Source organism: Pinus tabuliformis, chromosome 9 (assembly GCF_031772625.1).
Source record: "Pinus tabuliformis cultivar Carrire ecotype Pingquan chromosome 9, CPIR1, whole genome shotgun sequence".
NCBI lineage: Eukaryota > Viridiplantae > Streptophyta > Pinopsida > Pinales > Pinaceae > Pinus > Pinus tabuliformis.
In genome coordinates, this window is record NC_142307.1 from 1,706,778,294 (window position 1) to 1,706,805,159 (window position 26,866).

General features: G+C 37.7%; 1 protein-coding gene across 2 annotated transcripts; it reads right to left on the bottom strand.

Annotated features, from left to right (window-relative positions):
- Window positions 1-5,678: 5,678 nt before the first annotated feature.
- LOC149155473 (uncharacterized) lies at window positions 5,679-25,821 on the bottom strand. 2 transcript variants are annotated; one of them, XM_089445622.1, is made up of 9 exons: window positions 25,664-25,821; window positions 25,114-25,256; window positions 11,105-11,185; window positions 10,829-10,917; window positions 10,572-10,646; window positions 10,407-10,468; window positions 10,231-10,293; window positions 10,009-10,146; window positions 5,679-6,151 (listed from the first exon to the last, which is right to left on the bottom strand). In XM_089445622.1, the coding sequence occupies exons 2-9, from the start codon at window positions 25,234-25,236 to the stop codon at window positions 6,054-6,056; spliced, it is 729 nt and encodes a 242-aa protein (XP_089301748.1). In that variant the 5' UTR covers window positions 25,237-25,256; window positions 25,664-25,821; the 3' UTR covers window positions 5,679-6,053. The 2 variants fall into 2 exon arrangements, with proteins under 2 accessions (XP_089301748.1, XP_089301747.1); XM_089445621.1 differs by having other exon boundaries at window positions 11,105-11,188.
- Between the last annotated feature and the right edge of the window lie 1,045 nt (window positions 25,822-26,866).

The following is a 26,866-nucleotide window of genomic DNA, read 5'->3' on the forward strand; positions in this document are numbered from 1 at the left end:
ATGTGCATCAATTTCAATTGAATAAAATGTCAAACTCTTAAGTATCTCCAACAAAAAAAATCTCTCAGATGCTTCCATTCCTAATAAAATAAAATAAAATATTATTGGACTCTTCCAAAGAAATAAGCAAAACATTAATCTCAAAAAAAACCTTTAATTTTAGAAAACCACAATACTTATTGTAATATATAATCAGGGTGATGAAAATTCTTAAATATATGTTTAATGAAAAAACATCTCCCAAAACTGAATGTAAAGCGATAACCATAAAAATAGTCATGACTTTAAGTGCACTCTTACATAGTGATAATAGTAAAAATTATCTGGATTTAAGACATCTGTGGTTTATATCTTTTGACTTAGTTACCGGAGAATCCACAGTACGAACCATTTTTCTGTCAACGTTTCAAATCCCAAGTGGGATCCATCATCAGGACTTATGAATGATGATAAAAGAAGAGCTGATTTAAAGGAAATAAATAATTATGAGAATAGATTTAAGGATTCCGCTGATCCTTAAATCTATTCTCCTCATAATTATTTATTTCCTTCAAATCAGCTCTTCTTTTATCATCATTCATAAGTCCTGATGATGGATCCCAGTTGGGATTTGAAACATTGACAGAAAAATGGTTCATACTGTGGATTCTCTAGTAACTAAGTCAAAAGTAAAAATTATCATTTAGACTCTTACAATAAAGGTTAACAATTTGGTAATAAAAATTAACAGTATTACGGAAAGTGATAATAGTAAAATCAATCATCATATGATAGATAGTAAAAGCAATCATCACTATCAATGAATTTTAATAAAAATAAAAATATTAATCTCACACAATTGTTTATAAGTAATATTCAATGCTTAATTATGAGAAAATATTAATCTTACACAATTGTGTATAAGAAATATTCAATTTTTAATTATGAGAAGAAGATATATTGCTCCCAATTATCACAAGATATGTGTATATTATTGTTATTTATATATATTAATGTAGCATGTCTCATAGAATAGAGAAAAGTTGATTAAGCATATATAATCACAAATTATATAGTTATAATGGTGTAAAGAATTAGACATATGTTAAATAATAAAAAATTAAAGTAATTATAATTAAAACAATTATTTAAAATTTTAACATTTTTATTTGTATAAAATTTTACATTTGCATTTGTGAAAAAGGGTTTAGTAATAAAAACCTCTTCGAAACATAAATCCATTTTGTTAAACATAAAATAATTGTTTGGTTGTGGAAGGAATGCACATTTAAAGTTGTAGAGTTGTGTAACGAGATGCATATTTAAATGAATTGAGAGCATTAATTTAACTAAAATTTTGAAAAAAAATAGATATAAGGTGGTTGTGAGAAATGAAGTTGAAGATTTTTTTTTTTTTTTTTTTTTTTTTAACATTTTGTGCTATGTTAAGAAAAGTAAAGATATAACCCAAAGTGAGATGGGAGTTGTGTTTGCTAATAATAATTTTAAAAAATATAAACTATAGGTATATTATAATTTTGAAATAGTTAAAATAATGAAATGACATGGTGCAATGAAGTTAGGTATTCAAAATAATTAAATATTTAAAAACATTAGAATATGTTAATCAATCTATATAGATTTCATTTGCAATAGATAGTAAGGGTGGTGGCGATGTTGGGAGGTGAAGGTGTGAGACATTTGGATTGACTTATATTAGGTTTATCTAGTAAATTTATCAACAAATTTGTGAGTTGGAATAAAGTAGGCTCTAAATAACATTATTAAATGAAAATGTTCAAGTTCATATTGTGTTATTGGTTTTCATTCTTAGTACAAGTGAATAAAAAGGATTTTTTTATGAAAATGCATTCCAAATTAGAAAAGAATGAATTAAAATAAATCTTTGAGACTTGAAATGGATATTTTGGTAATGCCTTGGTGTGACTTGGATGGTGCAAAAGAAAAGTGTTATGAACATAAATATGTATAAAATAAATATAGATTATTATTATTGCTATTATTATTATTTAAGGACATGTCTCAACGAATATAACTCTTTATGAATAGGAATTCCCACTTAATTATATAAACAGGATCTCAATTGTAATCTCATCATTTACTTATATACTACTTATATGTTGTCCACGTGGATTTCTTTATATTCCAGGCATTTTAAATATTTTTGTGTGATAACAAATCTTGTCCATATCATTTGGTATCAAAGCTTTGTTGTTTAATCCAACCATTGGTCACATAAAAATTTTGGAGTCTCCCTATTCTCAGTGCCACATTTACGCTTTCCATTCTTTGAATTAAGCAAAAATAAGAAAAAAGTAAAAAGTTGTGCAAAAAAAAATCTAAGATTAAGGAAAAAAGCTTTGGTATATATAAAAATGTTTTGAACTATTTTTAAAAAATTGTATGTGAAAGTAAAAAGAGAATTTTTCCAAATATCTGCAAAATTACATATAAGAAAAGAAAGTGTAGATAAGACAATCTTGATTCCTCAATTTCTATTGGTTGTTTACAAGTTCATATTTTTAGCAATCCATGGTATTTGCAAGATATAGAAAAACCAAATAGATACAAATATATTTTTACGTGAATGATAAGTTATATATTTCTATGTGGAAATAATTATCGAAGGATTTACAAGGTGGTTGGGTGGAATAGTTTTTATCATCCCTACCCAAGGTCAAGTATTATAAGTTGACATGTTGACGCTCTGAATTAGAGTAACTTTGTTGCACTCTTAAGTGAGTCTATACTAAGGGTTGACCTAGTACCAACAACCTCTCTCTTGCCTTCGAGCCGAGAGAGGTTGAATTTCCTCCGCGGGCAGTATCCAATGTCCAAAATTTTGGTCTGTTAAGTTTAGCTTGGGTTGTTGAGTCAAACAGTTGTTATCCTCCCTTGTGAGTTGACATGTTATTCCTAAGTGAGTCTATACTAAGGGTTGGCCTAGTACAAATAACCTCTCTTACCTTCATGCTAAGAGAGAGATTGACTTTCTTCCTCGGTAGTACCCAATGCCCAAAATTTTCTAAGGAAAAAAAATAAATATAAATATATATATATATATATATATATATATATAATTTTAATTTAAAGTCACAACGTTAAATTTTTATTACTATTAAAAGAATATTAAGTTAGAAAAAAAGGACATTCATCATTATTAAAGTTTGAACTGCAAAAAGTTTGAACTACAAAAAGGTGTTAGTCTTCAATTAAAAAACTAGAGTTCAAGTGAAATTAATTATTATGAAGTGGATTAAATAATATATAAAATACAAGCGCTAAAAAGATTAACTAGAATATTAAGAAATGTAGGAAACCTTAATGCATTTTGAATGAACAAACCAAAATACCTTGATGCTCAAATATGTAAGTGTGCATTGTGAGAAGACCAATTCATTTTATAGATGGTTTCATTGTAATGGGTTAGCTTAGTTAGATAAGTTGAAATAAGTTCAATAAATTAATATGTTAGGTTTGTAAGAGTGATATTGAACATCATCCTCATTCTTCTATTCATAATTCCATCTTAATTATGTTTTTTCATCTAGAGGAAAATGTTTTTTTCTCGACCATAAGCTAGAAGTAAACCCATGTAGGTTTGTTCTCTAATTTTGACATAGATGTAAATGAATTGACATATTAGTAATGAACATGTGATAAGTCAATGTTTTAAAGTAGATAAATTAAAGCTCAAGTAAATAGTTCAAATAATGGCAATAGCGGTGATGATTCAAATAAACAAACACAATGATCATCTATAATCTGGTGTTTATAGATGTTGATATATCGACGTTAATGCATTTTTTAAGATATTATGGCCAAGTTTGATAGCAAAAATGACACAAGGGTTTGTGTTGAAATCAACATTGTAATAAACATATTTTTAAATCCTTGATGGCTTTTAAACTACTCATCAAGCCATTTTCCACAAAAGTGACACGAAGGGTTTGTGTTGAAATCAACATTGTAATAAACATATTTTTAAATCCTTAATGGCTTTTAAACTACTCATCAAACCATTTTCCACAACCACTCTAGTAATCCGTCTTCGAATGTCCTTTTGTTCTACCTTTTCCTCACCTCCCAACACCTTGCCAAGATCCCTTTTAATGCTATCTGCACCATCCTTGCATGCCTTCTCTGTTACCAAACCCATTCCTTAGAAATAATGGGTTACCCAATTGAAGCACAAAATTATTCTTATTTAACTCGATTCAACTCGAACTTCAACATTACCACGTTCTGGTGAAATCCACCTCATAACACTATTCAAACCAGTTGAGCTCACCACTAGTCTTATATTTTCCAAGAAAAACCTGGCAAGATACCCACCCCAAAATACATCTAAATAAAAAGCGCTTCAATACACCAGCACAATCACACATTTGACCTCACCATTAACAAAGTTGTTTTGGAAAATAATTCACCCGATTTAAACAACTTCTATGACATCTATACTCTTACCAATACAATATAATATAACATGTACGAAGTAAACATGCGTGACTCCTCACTAGTCATTGATATTTCACATTTTAAATAAAAACAAACCTCACTAGTCATTGACTTTTCGTATTTTAACTTAAAAACACACATCTCCTGTACCTCACGCACCATAGGGAGCTCACATGGACAAGCTTCCTAAACTACTTTTGCACATTTTGACTAGATAATTGTTTCACAACAATCGCATTGGAATTTGATGTAGCGTGATTGGTTTTTTTAAGCAAAACCACACAAAAACACACCTTTCAATATCACAGTAAGTCCAGTTAGAGAGATTTTAAGCCACAACTGCATTCTCGACAGCCAGACTAAGATTTAATAACCAGCAATAAGACCATAGCCTTCCAGCTTTTCTCACATAATATCAATATGACCTATCACAGTTCAATTCTCATCTTCTACTCATAAGAGAAGAGGTTCAATAAGCATGATATGCATAATCGATTGACTATGTCTGACATTCTATCAGTTAACCCTCCTTAGTGTATTGAAATGCAATGGCAACGGTAATCAAATATTTTCTTGACACAACCAGTCTTAAATGATCCCTCCTGATACAACCATAACCTTCCATGATCCCACATGACAATGAATCAAATTTATAAATACTCTCGGTGCCAGTAGCATAACAGTCCCTAACATACACAGCTGCAAGGTTTTACTTGTTGATCCCAGACAATACAACTGCATTGAATCCTCTCAAAAAACACCATTCAATATCACAGTAAGTCCAGTTATAGAAAGAAATTTGAAGCAACAAGTGCATTCTCATAATGGTATTTACCAGTAAATCTCTGGCATTATTTGGTCCCAAACATGACATAGCTTCACCAAAGGAGCCCAGAGTGTATCACTATGAAATAAAGCAAATCTAGGTCAATGGTAACAGTGTAAGTTACATAAAATTAAGTACTGTAATTGTTACTGTTTGAACTGTTGAAATGATGATCTACATCCATGACATCCATTTCACCTCACATTTGAGACACGACTCGTTTAACAAAATTTAAGCATTTTAATCCAGACTGATAAAATTCAGAGTTCCAGTGCACCACATATCCACCATGGCTAAAATAACATATGGTAATTTAAAAAGGAATCTTTAACCGCAATTAGATATAGTAAAGCCAAAACTTGGCGAAACAATAATCAGGCGATGTACTGACGTGTTGAAATGAATCAAATGCGTATATTTATTACTCTTCAAGAAATCTCATAAAATTCATGTAGACAAATTATAAATGAGAGTTACATTAAATCCCATCTTTCCAAACAAGTAGGAAGGACGTCCATCGTATAAACAAACCCACCAACGTCCAAATAAACTGTTAGAATTAACAAGGTATATAAAATGTCCGAATATAAAAGAATGCACTGTTCTTTTAAAAATACACTTTGAATTTCTAAAATCTAGAGTTCAATGAATGAGATATCCACAAGAACACAACATTCAATTCACAATGGATGTACCTTGAATAAAAACTAAAATACACAAATTTATAAACCTTGATGAGACTATGCTCTAGGCCCACATTGAATGCCATCTATTCTGCAGTTACTGGCCCAGCAGCAACCTGGATTGATCCATCTGACCTGTAACCCCTGCCTCTTCCACGACCCCTGCCTCTGCCACGATCCCGTCCTGTAAATATGAAAGTTAAAATACTTTCTTACTCAGATGTATCCCTTACCTACACGAGCCTCTCCGGACATGCCAACAAATAAAAGCAAAGATTTTACACCTGTGTACCTCCCGAAATGCATAAGCTGTATGTAGTGCTTAAATAGCACTAGCAAGAATATCTGAAAAATGAAAATCTAACTGTGTTTTTAATAGCACAGTAAGAAATCTCTTGCAGTAGACCAAAATGGTAAACTGCACCTAGAAATCAAAGGTTTGTTCTAAATCATTTGTTTTAGATGCATCATAGTTGATAATACTGTGCCAATTCTTCCATTGAGACAGTTATGGAAGGGAAGATGTATTTATGAAAGGCTCTAATTTTTAAAGCCAGTGTAAATAACATTACCAAAATTGTCTTGATGTGAAAAAACTACATTTCTCCACCAATGAGCAAGGTTGCTCAACCACCAATGTTGCCAATAACAAGATATTGACATGGCAACATATGTTTTAAGTAAATTACTGGCATGAATTCCAGTCAGTTGACAGAAATGAATATTACTTTATCATCATGAAGATCCAAGCCAAATTGGTTTAAGAGGGGCAATAATAGGATACATTATATGAAAACGCATTAGAGAGATTTTGATGCACTAAAAACAATTTTTAACAATTCACGATGAGTCTTCTCTTCCATAGAATAGATATGTTTGCTACACATGTTTTATAGCAAGAAAAATGTGTGAGCTATCCTAACTTATATCAGTTAGTAATCTTGGAAACATACAAGCTACTTGATGGCAAACATAGTCAAAAAATTGCAATATGTAGAGACATTAAAGTATGCTAAATAAGAAACAGTCGCTAAAGTGAAACAACAGAACCAAGTGTAAACTTTATTTTATTTTCTGTAGCAATGAAAATAAGTTTTTGAATCATGTCAACATAAATTCAAATGTAACTTTTAGGTAACAATCGTTATGATCATAAACATTACGAGAAAGGAACCTGATCAGATTGGTTGGAGAGCATTCATGATCCAGACTCCAATCATAATTGCTAATACTGGGCTGTTTGAGTTACAGATTACCGTTCCTTTTGAAGCCAATTGAACAGTACGCCATTCAGATTTGGGAAACAGGTCAACAAACAAAAAGTTCATATAAAGGACTGCTGAAAGAAATATATATCTAGTCAACAAATATTGAAGCTCGAAAGCCAGTATATAGATACAGACACCCAAGTTATATTTAAATTTGATTGAAAGATTTGATCATCTTCTTGCAAAGGAAGCAAACCACTAAGAGGAGGATAAAAGAAAAAACAAAACAAAATGGCATATCATCAGGTTGGATAATCAAATCTCTTCAATATGCTTACGGACAGTTATTTCATCTGCAAATGACAAAATACATGCCAAGTTCTGAGATAGGAGGTCCAGTAGATACGATAACATTTTTTTTGCATGCTGACCTCCTCGCCTCAAACTTCATCAGACTTCGGGAAGAGATAGAAGATGACCTGGTCTGGTCAAAAAATCCACACAATGGAGATTTTACAGCAAAACTGGGATATGAGTCATATATCTCCACTCTCTTCACAATTGAAACCAAATGGTTGTGGGAATATATGTGGAAACTCCACGCTCCATTAAATTCCAAGCTCACTCTATGGCTGGCATTAAACAACAAACTACTTACATGGGACAATCTCATCAAACGTGGATGGGAAGGACCCGCTATTGCATTTTATGTAAATCTTCCCCAGAAGGCATTGCTCACACTTTTATATCCTGTGCATCTACAGTGCAGGTTACACACAGGATTCTCAGAGCTGCATATAACCAGAACATGTGCATCAGCTAGTCTGATAAATTGCCTAAAATCATGGCTCGAAAACAAAGGTGTTTCCTCTTTCAAGGGCCTTCCAAGCATTCTGATTAATTGTATATGGTGGGCCAGGGACACAGCAATCTTTAACTCCAGGTTCATCCCTACAGAGATTACCAATGGCTTGGTGACAAGATTGTGCATGGAGCACAACGTTGACCGAAAATCCCTGCAGCGACATATCCCAATCATGCCACCATTACTTTGGATACTCCATAGGGGTATTTTGACAGCACTTCACAAGGCTATCCGCCACACTGCGATGTTGGTGTTGTTCTATTTCTCACTCAATCACACAGCATACAGGTCAGATATGCACCTGGGAAAGGAACCAACAACAGGGCTGAGTAATTGCACTTTGTGTCGTACTACACACTGCATCAGAGAAAAATGTAAAGAGATTACAGATGACGGGCAAATCCAAACTAGTCATAAGCTGGGCAAACAATAAAGCATAGGTTGAAAACATTTACCTTCAGTCCATCCTATGGTCAAGGAAACTCTCGCCTCCTTTAAGTGGACCTACTTTACACACATTATGCGTGAATTAAACACTACTACCAATGGACTCTAGTGACTCTCCAAAGATGCTCTGAAGCTCATGACAGGCACCTTCGTCATCTCTAACCTGACAGATGGAGTGGAACACAACCAGATGGTCTTCCACGTATAACTAATTTACAAAAAAACTAATGTTCTCTTTTTCTTCTCTCCTTTTTGGGACAGTTCTATATAATATATCTAGTGCTCTGTAACCTTTTCAGTTTTTTTGTCACAGCACAACTTTGCACTCTGGTACAGAATAGTTATATTTTGTCTATACACTGTTTTTCTCAGGTCATATAATATGTTTCAGCATGTATCAACAGTATTTCTGAGCGTTTTTGTGCAGTATAATGTGTCAAGAACAGCAATGTAATGCCCTGGTCATATGCTACGGTGTTCGTATGGACACTGCTAGATTGTCAATGACATTCAGACTTTTGTCTGAATTGAACAGACATAAAAATCCATGGAAGCAAAGTCATGGAACAGCCATCTATATATTCACTCATAATAAATATAAAGCTTTTTCCTTGTGGAAAGAAAGATAAGAAAATTACATACACAATTAGGATTGGACAGAGATGTTCCTGGACATCAACAACAATATTGTAGGATGTATTTATAGTAGTAAGAAGTTGGATGTACCCTATTAATTGTACAAAATAATCTTCTTTCAAATTATATCTTTTGTATAACTTGAAAACTTTATGTTGCTTTGGAAGCCTGAAATCCTTTACCATATGCCACCCACGATCATAACAAAGCAAGTATTGTACAATATAACCGCAAGTCAAAACCCACTAATATATGACAGTATTATTAACAAATGCATTCGGAAATTGACATCTTTCAAACAAATCAAGGTGAACCATAAGATACAGTTCAAAGAGAATGAAAACCAAACTTACAAGGCTATACTTAAAAATTCATACTTCTTGTTACAGAAAAGAAAAATCAGTGCAATCTCCTAAATCTGTACATCCATTGTCAAATGGCCATACCTTTGAGGAATGACTGGCCCACCAGGTTTGTCATATTTACCTGCATCCTAATTAGCCCAATATTTTCTCTACTGTATAAACTACAAATGACAACTTAAATGTTGCCTTGCAAAGCTTGAAAAAATATTTACCACATGACACAACGAAGCAAGTTTGTACAACATAATTGTATATATCAACACACTAATACATATTAGCATTATTTTTCCCCAGCTTTCAGAATTTGACATTTTTCCAACAAATGAGGCAAGAAAATAATTCAAAGGGATGAAACAATTGAATGAAGGGGTTGCCTATTACCGAACGAAAAAAGCAAATTTCATGCTCATTGTAACAGAAAAGCAAAGACAACATAATCTCATAAATCAAGTGCAACCCATCATTGAATTACCACATCCTTCAAGAAGAAGGACCGGCGCATCAGGTTTGTCAAATTTACCTGCCTCCTGGTTAGGATCTATTGTACTGTAACCTCTTCCCCGCCCCCGACCACGACCCCAACCTCTTCCTCGCCCCCGACCCCGACCCCTTATATAGGTCCCATCCCCATTATAATCACCACCCATCATAAAATTTCCTGTGTTGATAAGATAGTATATATTGATTAGAGCTTGACAAAATGAGACAAAGCATCTCAACAATCCAGTCAAAGTTGAAATACCTCTTCCTCTACCCCTACTCCGACCACCACGGCCTCTACCCCTTCCACCAATAGGTGAGCCCTCTATAACATTCAGGAGAGAAGAATTAGATTGATGAAAAATACTACAAAGCAAACCAAATGAAATAACTTAATAAACAAAATGTTGTATTTGCAAATACACAAAAAAGTACTACCTCCATCATATTCAAATTCAATCAATGGCTTAACTTGATCCACTGGCAATGGAGGTTGATACCTGCATCACTGATAAATAAGGCAACATTCTACAACAAACTTATTCACCAGGAATCAAAGGGCCTATACATTATTCCTGATAATGGATAATACAAGTGATTTACCCAGTTGAAGTTTGATCCAGCTCTTTGGTAGATAAAGTAATTGTAATCATGGATACATGCCGAGTGGTTTCAAGTCTGCAATTATATCACACATTGTATTAAAACTATTATTAATGTTTACAGAAATAGTATTGAATGCAATACCTAATAACCATCGCAAACACTTGCATATCCTACTAGCAGAGACTTTTAGTATGGATGTTTCACAAAGAGGTACAGAAATTCAAACAGTACTTCAAAAGTTATGAATGACTTACGGAAGAAGGCCTTCCTCCAGTGGTTCCCATGAATCAGTTATGTCAATTGATCCAATACTAGTAATTTGATGCAGACCAGCAATCCTTCTCTGCAAGGACCAAGCTGTACCTATGTGAATTCTTTTAAAGATTACCATATCTGTCCAACTGGACAACTTGGATTTCAAATATTCAAGTGGGTCCACACTCTTTGTATAAAAGAAACAACAAATCCATTTAAAATTTAAGAATACATATACCCTGAAAGGTCAATTGACTGGTTGCCAGTGTGTTTACCTTGATAATCTCTGCAATCGTTACAGTCTTGTTGATCGCCCTTCCCATAGCTTTTAGGATTATTTCAGCTGAGGCTTTTTCCTTCTATAGAAATGCCAAAATGAATTATAAACATTAGTTAACACCAAACATCTATTGCTGCATTGCACACAATAACTGAAGCCCGTACATAGATTTCACAATTGTATGTAACCCAACTTGCATGTTTTGAAATTGGTCCATCCCACAGCTGCAAGATATGGCAGACAGGAAGTATATTTTAAAATACCTAGCTGCAAAATATGACGTACAAGATGTATATTTTAAAATACCTGTAGCAGTGCTCACTTCCAGGAACAGAGTATTTAGTTGAATGACCAACAACATAAAAATATGCCTCCATTTTTGTTTAAAAAAGGGGTGATTATTAGGAGACCAGAACCCCAGCTTTAATCCTATTCATAGGAATCTATAAATTTTAATACATAATTGTTGGGAAACACATGAAACGGAAAATTTTTAATTTTAAGGGAAGAGTAGGTCATCATAGTCTCGGTCCTCAATGTTACAGACACTAAGTTGCAGCAAATTCCCTTGATGAGCTTAAAGCTCAAGGGAATCATAGCATGCTTTATCCTCCAAGTTGACCTGATTTAACCAAAGCCCAGAGATGGCCCTATAAAATGATTACCCCATGGTTGACACAAAACAGAGGTTTTAGTAATGAATTATGAGAATAGAACATAAAAGACTGGGTGCAAATTAAAAGATAAAAAGAAAAAGAAAATCATCCTTGTGATAAAACTGGGAACTGGCACAAAAGGTTAATACTGGAAATATGAGAGAACCATCTGTTGTCTACTTAACATCTAATATCTAAGGTGTATGCAAAAGAATATTTACTTATTAAACATGGGCATTAACTTGTTGCTGCACTATGCTACTATTCAGAAACTGTGGTATCAAATCCAGTGGACTGTACCTGAACCAGCTGATACACAACAGTCAACACCCTAACCAGCCAGTAAACGGGACAACTATGCCAGTTCCGGCCACCAGTCCCCAACCATGGATACACCAGCATGCCAGCTTTGGGTAAAAAAACAAAATAGAAGGACCAAAAAGATGAAAAAAAATCAGCCATAAATGCTATTATCAACTTGTCCTTCATATTCCTTTTCCATCCCATTTATAGCTCCACATTTGTTCAAAGTGTTTCCAACCTCATTTGAGTTCATAGCAAGAAAGTAGAATTTCATATCCAGTTCAGAATTCAGCATACTTCACAGGTTTCGGAATTTCAACATTTTCTGTTTCCAGGACTGGCAATTGCAGCATCGCAGGACTGGATTCTGTCATGTACAAAGTTATGGAATTGCAATATCTTTGAGAGCACCAAGCCCTCTACATATCCTGATGTTGGTGATGGCATGGTGTTGACTGTTAAGATCTTGGTAATAAAAATTTTAAAAGTATGGGGTTGCAATATAATTGAGAGCACCAAGCCCTCTACATATCCTGATGTTGGTGTTGACTGTTGAGATCTTGGTGAAAAAAATAAAATGTACCCTTCACTCAACTCAAAACCAATGATTAGGAAAGTTCAGCTTTATGCCTCATTTTAATCATTGGATTATAGCTGATTTCATTAAAATTGGAGGGTGTTGACTTGAACAGCAACATGGTGGACGGACTTGGATCCACAGGTAGCACCAAGAACCAGTGTTGACGTCCCTAGAGGATCGAGACAGAGGCCAGAGAAGGCAAAGGATCCCAGTATAGGTGATAATTTTGATTATATGTAATTATTTGTTGTATTATATGTTTTTTGGACTCTAGAGGCCGTTCAGATCCTCGATGTTTATGTATTTTGTTTCGTTTGTATCACACTGCCATTTTGCCTTACATGTTATACACCCGAGAAAACTTTTTATATTTCATGTCTAATGGTTTGATTTGCATTGATTTATGTGACCGTATTTTGTTTTATTGAATTTTGCATATGCCATGTATTTTTAAGTAGACCAGTTCTTCAAACCAGTTCTCCTAACAGTTCCAGTCAGGCCCTGATCTGACCCTTGACTGGTTCCATTTCCAGTTCCAGCTTTGATAGCTTGATCAGAAGTCCAGAACTCTTAGCAGCCATGTTATGGGTTTGACAATGCACCCATCATGCACCTGTTTAACCACACTTTGGATGGATAAGTAAGTTAACTTCACCACCTTTTTGACAGCTGGATGAGTATTAGCCTAAGTGAAACATTAGCATTTTTGGACATGACGACCATCCCTGTTGTGCAGAGTTGGAGACGATGAGATGGCTGCCTTCCATGGTGAAAGGCAAGATCATGCATTCACCTTCATCCTTACCTCATCTTCACCATCAAGACGTTGCCTTTGTCATCAGCAATGTTGCACTAAGCGGGGACGAAACGGGGACGTTTTTTGGAAGCGGGGATGCAGAAGCATTATTTTCCAAAAATCTAGGAAGCAAAGCGTCTGCTATATATATATATATATATATTTGCATTTATACTCAAAACAAACATCCCAAATACCAAATTAGTTGTAGAAGACATGAAAACATGCATAATTTTGCATAAATCAAGATAGATACAGCATCCATTGTACATTAATGATTAATTATTCGAGCATCAACCATTTAGATGCATCAACCATCTAGAATCAAGATTCTTCTCCCCTTGTCTAGCCTTTGCCTCTACCTCAATTGTCTAGGAATATTAGTCAACATTGCCCAATTTTGATCAAACTACCTAATCCAAGACTTAAAATATGGTAGAAAAAGCTTAACATGCTTGATCGATGATTTTGGCTTGATTGAAAGGTAATTTTTTGCTAAGGGCATGAAAAAGGAGTTCAACAATTAACACCACCAACACTAGGGTACATATAGGGCTTGGTGCTCTTGATTAAATGCTAATCGCATACCTTCATACTTGATATAATCTAATGAAATGCCACAATCCCATTGATCCTGAATTCCTGAAAACTGTTAAGTCTGCTGATTTTTGAATAGGATATGAAATTCTAATTTCTCCATATGAAGTCCAATGAGGCTGGAACCACTCTCAAACATCCTGAGTCATTTCATGGTAATGTTAAAAATTTAAGTAAAAGTGACATTCTCCTTTAACATTACCATGAGGGATGAATGGGGGTTTTATTCCCTTCATTCCTCAACCCTAACTCAAAGTGGATCCACTCCCAACAAGCAAACTCACCAAAAAACAATTTTTTTAGGCTACGCGGCACACTTTTCCGAAGTGCGTACGGAATCGTACGGGAACCGTACGATTCAGCCTCCGAAGCGTCGTACGAAACGTGCTTCAGAGATTCCGAAACGCGTTTCAGAAGGACGCTTCCGAAATTTCCAGGAAGCGTCATTCTCAGTCCGAAACGCGTTTTGGAATTTCGGAACCGTGTTTCAAGAGGCGCTTCCTGGACGCATCTGTACGAACCACATTTCAGGGGTTAGATCCGGGGGGGGCGTTTCCTGCAACATTGGTCGAGCCTCATCACATACATTGGATTGCTACCAAGAAACTCTTGAGATATCTTCGGGTCACAATCACCTATGGACTGAGATACACTGCCGAAAATGTAAGGCTCCATGATTATTCTGATGTTGATTGGGCTAGCAGTGTGGTGGATCGTAAAAGCACATCATGATGTTGCTTCGCTCTAGGTTTTGCTTCAATCCTAGATGAGCAGGAAGCAGAAGTTGGTTGCTTTGAGCACCGTTGAGGCCGAATATATCACTACTAGTATGACCTCCTGTGAAGTTTTTTGGTTGAGGAAGCTCTTTAGTGAGTTGTTTGCACATGTGTTCGATACCACCATGATCTTCTAAGACAACCAAACTGGGATTCGTCTTTCTGAGAATCTCGTGTTTCAGGACTTCTCCAATCATATTGATATCAGGTACCACTTTATTCGGGATATGGTACAACGGGGAGCAATAAGGCTCCGTCATTTTGGGACTGATGATCAGGTTGCAGATATTCTTACGAAGCCCATGGGGAAGGTCAAATTCTTAACCTTCCGTGAACGACTTGGAGTCGTGGAGAGACCCTCTTCTGAGGGTCCTATTTGATTTGGATATTGAGCTTTGAGAGCTCCGAGAGGGCTTGGGGGACTTATTGGAGCGATGAGCGACCATAGGGTGAGTGGTTCACCTTCCCCTAGTGGTGCACGATGTACAGGGTGAGTGGTTCACCTTCCCCTGTGATACCCCATGATGGTTGAGATATGCATAGGATGAGTAATTCACCTTCTCCTATGGCATATGAGCAGGATGAGTTGTTCACCTTCTCCTATCGATATATCCTACCCATGCAGTCTGGGACTCATGGGAAGTACTTCTCATCTAACCAATGAGTACGGAAATGAGGATAGGGACCATAGTGCTATCGATAGACGCCTATGCTAGGATGTTTGATATTGATCTGAGATCAATGGAGACTAACTTCGGGCCAGTGTAGAGTAGTATGATACACTCTCGATTATTGGAGACGGACTTCAAGTCAGTGGAGAATGGTATGATACATTCTTGTTGAAATTTGGTACCGGAGGACAGGTGGTTCCCTTAGGCTTTGATCTTTGGCCTAGGGAAAAGTGTCCAAAAGAATTTAATTTTTCTCCTAAAGTGACTTTATAATTTTATAAAGTTAAATCTAATTTAAAAGTGACTTTAAGTGATAAAGTTACTAAGTTTAATTTTAAAGTGACTTTTATAAAGTCAATGAAAAATTAGAAAGGAAAAGTGACTTTGGAAATAAATGACTAAGTGGGTCTTTATTAAAGTGGGGTGAATTAAAAAATAAAAAGTGAGATTTAAATGAGCATTTAATCTCAGCCATTGATCTAAATCTATTTCAGCCATTGGATTTAGAGATCACCCAAAAGTCACTTGAGTCACCCAAAAGTCATTTGGAGTTATATTAAGGGAGGAAAAGGAGGAAAAGATCACATTCGATTCAATTCTTTCATGAGCAGATTGGGAAAATGAGAGCAAGAGAAATTTCTGAGCAAGGAGGAGAAGGAGACAGCAGCTTGGCACACATTCCAAGGCAACAGTTGAGCAGATTTGTACAGTTGATTCAGCACACAGTGAAAGGCAGATTTTGGCATGATTTTCGAGGAGAGGTTTGCACAAAAATCGAGGAGCAGTTTGCTGGTTTTTCTGCACGCAAAATAAGGGCCATACAGCAGCATTTAATGCTGAAAGTGGGCACGAAAATCGAGGAGACCATACAGCATTTATTGCTGTCCTGTTTGCTGTAATTTCCAGTTTGCTGTGAAGCATGGGAAAAGAGATAAGTTGTAAATTTGCTTGTTGATTTTTTGCTGAAAATTTCTCACTGTAAAAGGTAATTTTCAGAAATAAAGAAGAGCTCTCAAACTGGTTTTTTTTCCCAAGAGTTGTAGGGGGTTTTTCCAGGGTCACATTGACCAAAAATCTCAGTGTTTAAATGTGTTTTAATGGCTGTTTATTACTGCTGATTTTTATTTCTGCAATTTCCAGCATTCTGTAAAATTTCCAGAATTTGTGTTTTCAGCCAATTTATTTTTTTCAGCTTGTTAAATGTATGGTTATGGGAAAGGGCATTTAACTATACGGGAGAAATAAGGAGGAACTGAAAACCGGAGTGGGAAAACAGAAATTTCTACATGGTATCGGAGCTTGAGTGCTGAAGGGCAGTTTGGGACAGCAAAAGGAAAAATTACAGTTGCTGATTTTTCACTCAGAAAATTCCAGCAAGCGGAATTTTTCATAAACAGCAGTTTTATCTTTACTACAGCAGTGCTATTGTTCAGTTTTAGGACAGCAGGATGTCATTGGGATTCAGGGTGGAGGATAGGCTGGATGGGCATATAAATTACAGCATTTGGAAGGAGAGAATGCAGAGTATCTTTGAGAAGGCAGAAGTCTGGGATATCATGGTGCATACCACACAGAACCCTGTTGTTGTGCCTACTGATGCTACTCAGTTGACAGCTTATAATAAAAAGAACAACAAGGGTAAGAGGCTGATTCTAGACGGAATCAAAGACCATTGCATTCCTCATGTGAGAGGAAAGAGCAATGCCCATGAAATGTGGACAGCATTGTCCAATCTCTACCAGAGTACCAATGAGAACCGGAAGATGGTCCTGAAGGAGAAGCTGAAGAACATTAAGATGGGTAATGATAGTACAGCTGGATATCTCACAAAGATTACTAATGTGAGAGATGAGTTGGCAGCGATTGGAGAGGCCATTCCACCCACTGAGTTGGTGCGGATTGCAGTGAATGGCCTCCCCCGTTCATGGTTGAACTTTGCTGATGGGGTTTGTGCACATGAGACCCTTCCCACATGGGAGAGTTTTTGGGGTGATTGCATTCAAATAGAGATCAGGAAAGGCCAGCTTGGGGCAGCCAAGCCAGTTGAGCAGGATGAGGATGTAGCACTGGTAGCAGGAGGCAAAAAAGGCAAAGGGAAGAAACAGGCTTCCACAAGCAGTGGTGGGGGCAAAGGCAAAGGTAAAGGTAAACAGGGGAACACACAGAAGGACTATTCCAAGGTGAAGTGTTGGAATTGTCAAAAGATGAGACACTATGCAGTTGTGTGTCCGGAGAAGAAGAAGAAGAAGGGGAAGAACCAGGACGTGGCAGCTTCAGCAGAGATTGAGGACTTTGCTGGTCGTTTTGACCGAGAGTTTGCGTTCACTACGTGTGAGTCCCCTAGTGCAGGATCACCTGCCACACAGGTTCAGAGGGAGCATGCTTTTCCCTCAATTAGCGGAGCATCTTCAGGTATCTGGTATGTGGACAGTGGGGCTTCACGTCATATGACAGGAGTCCGTGAGTACTTCTTAGAGCTTTCAGAGAGTGGCACTGATATTGAGGTAGTACTCGGTGATGACAGAGTTGTTAGAGCATTCGGGGTGGGGACAGTGACATTTCAGAGGGAGTCCAAACCTCCCTTGAAGGTGTCAGAGGTTCTTTATGTGCTAGGGATGAGGAAGAACCTCATATCCGTCTCAGCTTTGGAGGACAGAGGATATGAGGTACTGTTCAGGGGAGGACAGGTGTTGATGTATCCCAGGGGCACTCCAGCTGATTCAGCTAGTGTGATAGGTGTACGCCATGCAAAGGTGTACAAGTTTGCATTCCAGCCCCTTTTGGCATTGAGCAGTAGTACCGACAGCAGAGCTAGCAGTTCTGAGCTGTGTGAGATTTGGCACCGCAAGATGGGACATATGTATCATGGAGCCTTGAGGACATTGCGGGAGATCACTACAGGGGTGCCAGATTTCAGTACTGATCACTTTGATACTTGCAGAGGTTGTGCGATGGGCAAATTTGCCAAATCCCCTTTTCCCAGCAGTGACAGCAAAGCGACGGGGATACTTGATTTGATTCATTCTGATGTGAGCAGTCGGATGTCTCATGTTTCCTTGAGTGGATATGAGTACTATGTTTTATTCATTGATGATCACTCCAGGAGGACCTGGATTTATTTTTTTAAGACCAAGAGTGAGGTCTTCAAGCGATTTCAGGAGTTCAGAGCTCTTGTGGAGACTCAGACAGGTCGAAAGATCAAGTCCTTGAGGTCGGACAATGGAGGAGAGTACACCCTTGGAGAGTTTGTTGACTATTGTGCGGAGGCAGGCATTAGGAGGGAGTTCATTGTTCCTTACAACCCCCAGCAGAACGGGGTTGCGGAGAGGAAGAACAGATCCATCATAGGGGCTGCCAAAGCCATGTTACATCATCAGGGGTTGCCATTGTTCTTGTGGGCAGAGGCCTGCAACACAGTTGTTTACTTGCAGAACAGGAGTCTGCATCGTGCCTTGGGGCACATGACTCCGGAGGAGGCTTTCTCTAGGAAGAAGCCTGATATTGGTCATCTTCATATCTTTGTATGCATTACATACTCCTATATACCCAAGGAGAAGAGGACCAAACTAGAACCCACCGCAGAGAAGAGTATCTTTGTGGGCTACAGTGAGACCTCAAAGGCCTTTCGGATTTACATTCCTGCACAGAGGAGAGTTGTTGTCAGACGAGATGTGAAGTTCGAGAAGAACAGGGCCTTTAGGAGGTCATGGGAGTTAGAGTATCTGGATCAGCCAGACCCTCAGCAGCAGTTGAGTCAGTCGCAAGGATCCAGTGGGCAGGGATCAGGAGGATCCGGAGGTACATCTATGAGGATGCCAGGTCCGTCAGTGAGCAGTAGCTCGCCGAGCCAGAGGGGTGGTGCTCCGGGCAGCATGCAGAGCAGTTCACTAGGGAGTCCATTGATGGACAGTTCACACGGTGCCTCAGCTTCTACAGGTTCAGGTGCAGGCAGGAGGACAGCAGACAGACAGTCAGGAGCTCAGGCTACTGATGGTGATGAGGAGGAGGAGTTTCATTCTCCTATGGGAGAAACATGCTCAAGGAAGAGAAAGCCCAAGTGGCTTCAGGACACCTTGAGAGATGCCACATCTGTTGCTGAGCCGAAGAGGCCGGTCAGAGAGAGTAGACCACCTGAGAGGTTTTGTAGCTATATGGCGATGGTTACCAGCATCCTTGACTCTGAGCCTTCTAGCTATGAGGAGGCAGCTAGCCAACAGGTCTGGAGAGAGGCCATGCAGGAGGAGTATTCTTCTATCATGAAGAGTGATGTTTGGGAGGTGGTGCCAAGGCCTGAGGGCAAATCTGTGGTTACTTCCAGATGGCTTTACAAGGTAAAGCATGCTGCAGATGGCAGCATTGAGAAATTCAAAGCGAGGTTTGTGGCTAGAGGGTTCTCCCAGGTAGAGGGAGTTGATTATGAGGAGACCTTCGCTCCCGTGGCTCGATATACTTCGATCCGTTCCATTATATCGATAGCAGCAGAGATGGGTTGGAAGATCCACCAGATGGATGTGAAGACCGCATTTCTCAATGGCTTCATACAGGAGGAGGTGTACATTGAGCAGCCACAGGGCTTTGAGGTGCATGGGAAGGAGTCCCATGTGTGTAGACTAAAGAAGGCCCTTTATGGCCTGAAGCAAGCTCCCAGAGCTTGGTACTCCAGGATAGATACATATTTGCAGGGGATGGGTTTCACAAAGAGTGAGGCAGATCTGAACCTTTACTTTGTTGTGATTGGTGAGGAGCCTCTCATTCTGGTGCTGTATGTGGATGAATTAGTCATTACAGGTGCAGAGAGACTCATAGAACACTGCAAGAGAGATCTTGCGACGGAGTTTGAAATAAAGGACATCGGCTTGATGCATTACTTTTTGGGCTTGGAGGTGTGGCAGGAGGAGGGGCATTTCTTCCTGGGACAGGGGAAGTATATTGTGGACATCCTTAGCAGATTCCACATGGAGGATTGTAGACCCATGTCGACACCGATGATCACCAACTGGAAGAAGCTTCATGCTTCAGATTCCGAGTTGGTGGATCCCACATTGTACAGGCAGCTGATTGGTTCCTTGATGTATTTGGTCAACACTAGACCAGATATCTGTTTTGCAGTCAACACGATGAGTCAGTTTATGTGTAAGCCTAGGAAGGTTCACTTGGTGGCTGCAAAACACATTTTGTGGTACTTGCAAGGGACAGTGGATTATGGTCTGGACTACAGGCAGGGAGATGGAGTGAGATTGGCAGGATACACTGATTCTGATTGGGCAGGTTGTGCTTCTGATAGGAAGAGCACTTCAGGGTGTTGTTTTGGGTTGGGTTCAGCAGTAGTGTCATGGTTCAGTCGGAAGCAGCAGTCAGTAGCACTGAGTTCAGCGGAAGCAAAGTATATGGCAACCAGTCTAGCTAGTTGTGAGGTTATCTGGCTTCGCAAGATGTTGTTTGGCTTATTTGGTCAGCCGTTGAGACCTTCAGTGATTTACTGTGATAATCAGAGTTGCATTAAACTCACGGAGAATCCAGTATTTCATGACAGGTCAAAGCATATCAGGATCAGATATCATTTCATCAGAGACTATGTTCAGAAGGGAGTTGTGAAGCTTGAGTATATTTCCACTGATAAGCAGGTTGCAGATATCCTTACCAAAGCCTTACCACGGGGCAAGCATGTCTACTTCAGAGACAAGATGGGTGTGATGAGGAACACCTTCCTCGATAAGAGGGAGTGTTGAAATTTGGTACCGGAGGACAGGTGGTTCCCTTAGGCTTTGATCTTTGGCCTAGGGAAAAGTGTCCAAAAGAATTTAATTTTTCTCCTAAAGTGACTTTATAATTTTATAAAGTTAAATCTAATTTAAAAGTGACTTTAAGTGATAAAGTTACTAAGTTTAATTTTAAAGTGACTTTTATAAAGGCAATGAAAAATTAGAAAGGAAAAGTGACTTTGGAAATAAATGACTAAGTGGGTCTTTATTAAAGTGGGGTGAATTAAAAAATAAAAAGTGAGATTTAAATGAGCATTTAATCTTAGCCATTGATCTAAATCTATTTCAGCCATTGGATTTAGAGATCACCCAAAAGTCACTTGGGTCACCCAAAAGTCATTTGGAGTTATATTAAGGGAGGAAAAGGAGAAAAAGATCACATTCGATTCAATTCTTTCATGAGCATATTGGGAGAAGGAGAGCAAGAGAGCAAGAGAGATTTCTGAGCAGGGAGGAGAAGGAGACAGCAGCTTGGCACACATTCCAAGGCAGCAGTTGAGCAGATTTGTACAGCTGATTCAGCACACAGTGAAAGGCAGATTTTGGCACGATTTTCGAGGAGAGGTTTGCACAAAAATTGAGGAGCAATTTGTTGGTTTTTCTGCACGCAAAACGAGGGCCATACAGCAGCATTTAATGCTGAAAGTGGGCACGAAAATCGAGGAGACCGTACAGCATTTATTGCTGTCCTGTTTGCTGTAATTTCCAGTTTGTTGTGAAGCATGGGAAAAGAGATAAGTTGTAAATTTGCTTGTTGATTTTTTGCTGAAAATTTCTCACTGTAAAAGGCAATTTTCAGAAATAAAGAAGAGCTCTCAAACTAGTTTTCCCCAAGAGTTGTAGGGGGTTTTTCCAGGGTCACATTAACCAAAAATCTCAGTGTTTAAATGTGTTTTAATGGCTGTTTATTACTGCTGATTTTTATTTCTGCAATTTCCAGCATTCTGTAAAATTTCCAGAATTTGTGTTTTCAGCAAATTTATTTTTTCAGCTTGTCAAATGTATGGTTATGGGAAAGGGCATTTAACTATATAGGAGAAATAAGGAGAAACTGAAAACCGGGGTGGGAAAACAGAAATTTCTACAATTCTCGATCATTTCTTCTTCAATATTTCTTCATGGTTCAACCGCGCAGAGCAGGGATGACAGGGATGGTACAGATTGTCAGATGATTTGGCAGGTGGAATTCTTCCTAGTTGAGAGGGAGTGTTAAATTTGGCAACTAGGGCCAAACTCCACCTTGGGCAGCTCATATGATGCAGCTGATATTTTTATTGGATTCCTCTTTCCGAGAAGTGTAGGATTGATCTAAAGATCATCTCATTCTGACATGTACAAATGGAATTATGAATTTATTTCTATTATGGACAAATTGTCAAGGTCGGCCAACAAATTAATGTAGGATCACAAGCCCACAAGACATGTATTTTCATCCTCAACGTTGCATATAAATAGGAGCCTCTTCCTCATTTGCTCACTCATCTTCACACACATCTCTCTCCCCTCATCTGATTGAGTACAAATTTCTGGGCAGCCTCTCTCTCCACACGTGCAAAGAAGAAGACTGTAATTTTCTATTTGGGCGTTGACCGAATTGCAAGAGGGTTTGACCAACGTTCACTAGACAGCTGTTGACTTGATTTGACTGCGTTTTTCTTGAGGATATTTCTGTTTGGGTAGGCAACATTTTTGGGCACAAAAATCGGGGCAATCCAAGTTGACTACAGGAGGGTTTGACCGCAAGTTTGACTCTATGTTGACAAAGTTTGACTGAGTTATTCGGGACTGTTTTGGGCTGATTCGGATCACTGTTGGACGCTGAGTTGACTGGGTTTGACCGAGCTATTTTGGAGGACAAATTTTGCCCCATTGACCAGCGTTAACTTTCTTTTAGGGCTTCATGTGGCTGTTGTTTGCCTGAACATATTTGACTTTGATTGGACAAGTGAATTTTTTATATTGTACTCTCTCTCTCTGTGCTGAAATTTTGAAGAATAATAAGAAGAATTGATCAAAGGGTTTCCCCACATTGGGGTTTGTCCCTTGCATGCGCCACATCTTGTGTACTCTTGTTTTGGCTTGTCTTCTACTGTTTTTATTTATGTTCTATCTGCATTTACTGTCATGTTAATGTGATTGCTAATCTAGAAATTGCTATTGGGCTAATAAAAAATAAATTGAAGTAAATTGCTCTTAAGCATAGAACATACCATTGTAACCTAAAATTAACAGTCCATCACTCAACAAAATCCTAATTTGACATGTCAAGCTTTTCCTATCTTATTTTCATGCCAGAGGGTGATATTGATGATGAATCCCAATGCATGCTATGATTTTGATGATATGTAGGTATTCCTTGTAGGATGATTTTTTGGGACTCTGGAAGCCATATGGAGCCTCTTTCTTGATGATTGTTGACTCATAGATGGATTACAAATGGTGTTATTTCAGCTATATATATGAGAAAATTTGCTTATTTGTGTATAATGGTTTGGATACATATGGATGCACATCAGAATATATATATATATATATATATATATATATATATATATTCTTACATTTGTGTATTTTTTGTCCAATTTCCAACTTTGAGTTTGATCAGTTCAATGACCAATCCAGTTCTGTTAACATTGGTCCAACCAAGGCCCATTGGGTTACAAGCTGAAATTCCGATTGGAGGTTGAGTTGTCATCTATTTGGATATTCTAAGGAAGAGAAGGGGGTCTTGCAAGGTTTTCATTTGGGAATATATATATATATCTATATATATATATATATATATATTACAAACATTATAAATAACTACACAAAGATGATGCCATTAAGGAGCCTTTTAAAAATTTCCTTGTGTAAACGTCAGGTCATTAGGGATCCAATGATGGTTATTAAGTGGATGAAAGGCGAAAATAAAATGTAGTGTTAATTTGCAGCCACTAGCAGTTTACCTCAGTATTTTGGAGTAGCAGGCAATGAAGATGTGTTTTATCTCATGGGAAGAAGAGTAATTCTCGAAGTATGTAACATGCCTCGTGCCCATGAGGAGTATGATTTTCTTCTATACTGGAATAGAAATTATTACTTTTTCTTGTAAAACTTTTGATATTTAAAAAAAAGAACTGCAATCAATTAGACACACAATAATACAACATAGATCATACATATAGAACTGTAGTTTTCTCATTCAATGCTAGGTAATTTTCTCTTTCAATGCTATGAAAATAAATCACATGGGTGAAGAAGATAGAAAGCAAACACAAACTAGGGTAGAAGAATCTCATATATCATCCTCCTAAATCTCATTATCAAATCAACAATATTGCGAACAATGACACTGACACTACCAATGCGACCATGTTAATCCCTCCTCCAACATATCCATTCCAAGTGTTGCATATGTTGGTGTGGTTGACGTTGAAAAGGTAGACGACCCCTCGAGAGGATTGCCACCATCAAAAGTGAGAGGCTCTAGCACAAGCGCATTAAGATCCAAATTTTGGCTTAAAAATAATTGACGAATGCCAACGCACAGGACATTGACCATAGGCAAACGTCAGGACACCTGAAGCCGGAGCGCGTGTGCTCTATTCAGAGCATGTGTTCTGTGAATGTCGACACTAAGAGAATGAACGTCCCTAATATTTAGGTGTGCTACATTAAAAAATTGAACACATCACCAAAAAAGAGAGTTAATGTGACTTAGGAAGGAACTGTGTTTATGCATTGGTTGCTGTACCCGGATGTTGTTACCATGTTTTTCATTGTCCCTCTATCGGGAAAAAGGGGCCTCCAATAGGCGAAAAAAAATCTTAAAATTTTAACGAGCTAACCATGGTAAATCAAAAAAATCAACTCTTACTGACCTGAAGAAGGCTGGTTGCATATGTGATGTAATTCCGCATTTTCCCTTGGGTAGTTATCCGGATTTCATTTTCATTTATTGGGGTCTCCGGTCGAGGTTTCTCGACTCTCTGGTACCGATCCATGGCGTTTTCACTGCGGCTCACTGGCCCAAATATTTCCGTTACCCATATCAGTATTCGTTTTATCAAAAAAATAAACAAATAAATAAACGCAGAACCTTAAGAAAAGGCATAATAGTATTATCAGACAAAATCTTCCACAGTAACCCGTTCTTTGAAAACCTGATGAACAAAAGAAAAAACCTTTCTAATTGGAAAAGCCCTAGAAAAGGCAAATATTATTATGCGCAAAATCTATTGGAACCGGATCTGCGATAAAACCATGTGACGTGAAAAAATAAGTATACTAAAGCACTTCAAAAACAGTTGAGAAGTTCTAAACATGAAAGCCTGAGCTCTGTATTTTAAGCAGCATAACTCGGCATCCTATTAAATGATCTCGGTTTTAAAAACTCTGCATGAAATGAGATGAAATGAAATGGCGAGTTACCTGAGTTTTGATCAAACAGGCCGTGCAGAGGTACAGATGATCAAGAGGGTTTTTCTTCTTCTTCTCCGTGTTTTTTTATCTGTTCAGCTCGGAAGACTAATTTCCCCGCGGCTCATATCTCGGGTTTTAGAGAGGGAAGCTACAAGCAAGCGCTGGTCACATGGACGGGGAACCTACCTCAACACGAGGATAGGGTTTTCTCCGCGAAAACAAGGAAATGAGCATGAAAAGGAGTATTGCTGTCGAACGAACTTTCCATTGGGATTGGAGAGATGTCATTGTAAACAACATGAAAGCTATACGTTTTTAAAGATAATGGTTTTGAGCCGGGGATTTTTTGCATGAGAAAATTATATTGAAGAGGGCAAGCAAGGAAGGGGGTGGGAAAGACATGTGAAGAGAGGCTTCTACTCAAATTATCATGATAAGTGTGCAAGACAAATATTATTATTTAAGCAAAAAGAAACTCTTGAAAGGCTCGCACTTCTTCTTAGAGGAAGATCTAATTAGCAAACAACAAGAGGAGAGAAGAGAAGAAGTGGAGAAAATTAGAGCAGCAAGAAATGAAGGGAAAAGAGCATGGTTTTACAATGGTAAAGCAGTTATTGTAGTGTTTAGGCCTCATGACAAAGCAGGGCAGCAAGCTGTTAGTAAAGAAAAAATAGTTAATTTTATAATAGGGAAGAAAACAACAAGATCAACATGGATGAAAAGGGGTGAAGGCTCAAATTTGAGTCTTGTGTGTCAAACTGTGTAGCAATCAAATTCTACCCAGGTCTACCTAAGTCTAGTTTGTTGGAACTGTAGAGACTACCCTTGGAGGAGGGGACCTGGGATAGGGCCTATTGCAAAAGGAAAAGACATAATTTGTTTCACAAAAACTCATGAACATGATGGTTGTAAAACTCTTATGTTTGATGGTTATTCGAAATTAGCATTTGGAACGAGGCAGCAGAAAATGGCAAAGGGTACGAAGTAATATTGGCTTTAGTGAAAGAAAAAGAAGGTCTTCACATTCAATCAGTGAAAGAAGATACAAATAAACAATATTTATGGTTCAGAATAACAAAGAATAAAAACTGCATAAGAATTGCAACATGTTATTTTGCACCTCAAGTCTCGAAAACTTACAAAAATAAGGGGCCAGACAGCAAAGACCCATATGCAACTTTAAAGCAAGATATTGTTGCATATTTTTAGCAA

Coding starts and splice junctions, on each gene's coding strand:
- LOC149155473 (XM_089445621.1), bottom strand. CDS start 25,236: ATGGATCGGTACCAGAGAGTCGAGAAACCTCGACCGGAGACCCCAATA. Junction 10,469..10,571: donor CTGGATCAAACTTCAACTGG/GTAAATCACTTG, acceptor TCAGTGATGCAG/GTATCAACCTCCATTGCCAG. Junction 6,152..10,008: donor AGATCCTAACCAGGAGGCAG/GTAAATTTGACA, acceptor TCATATTTACAG/GACGGGATCGTGGCAGAGGC.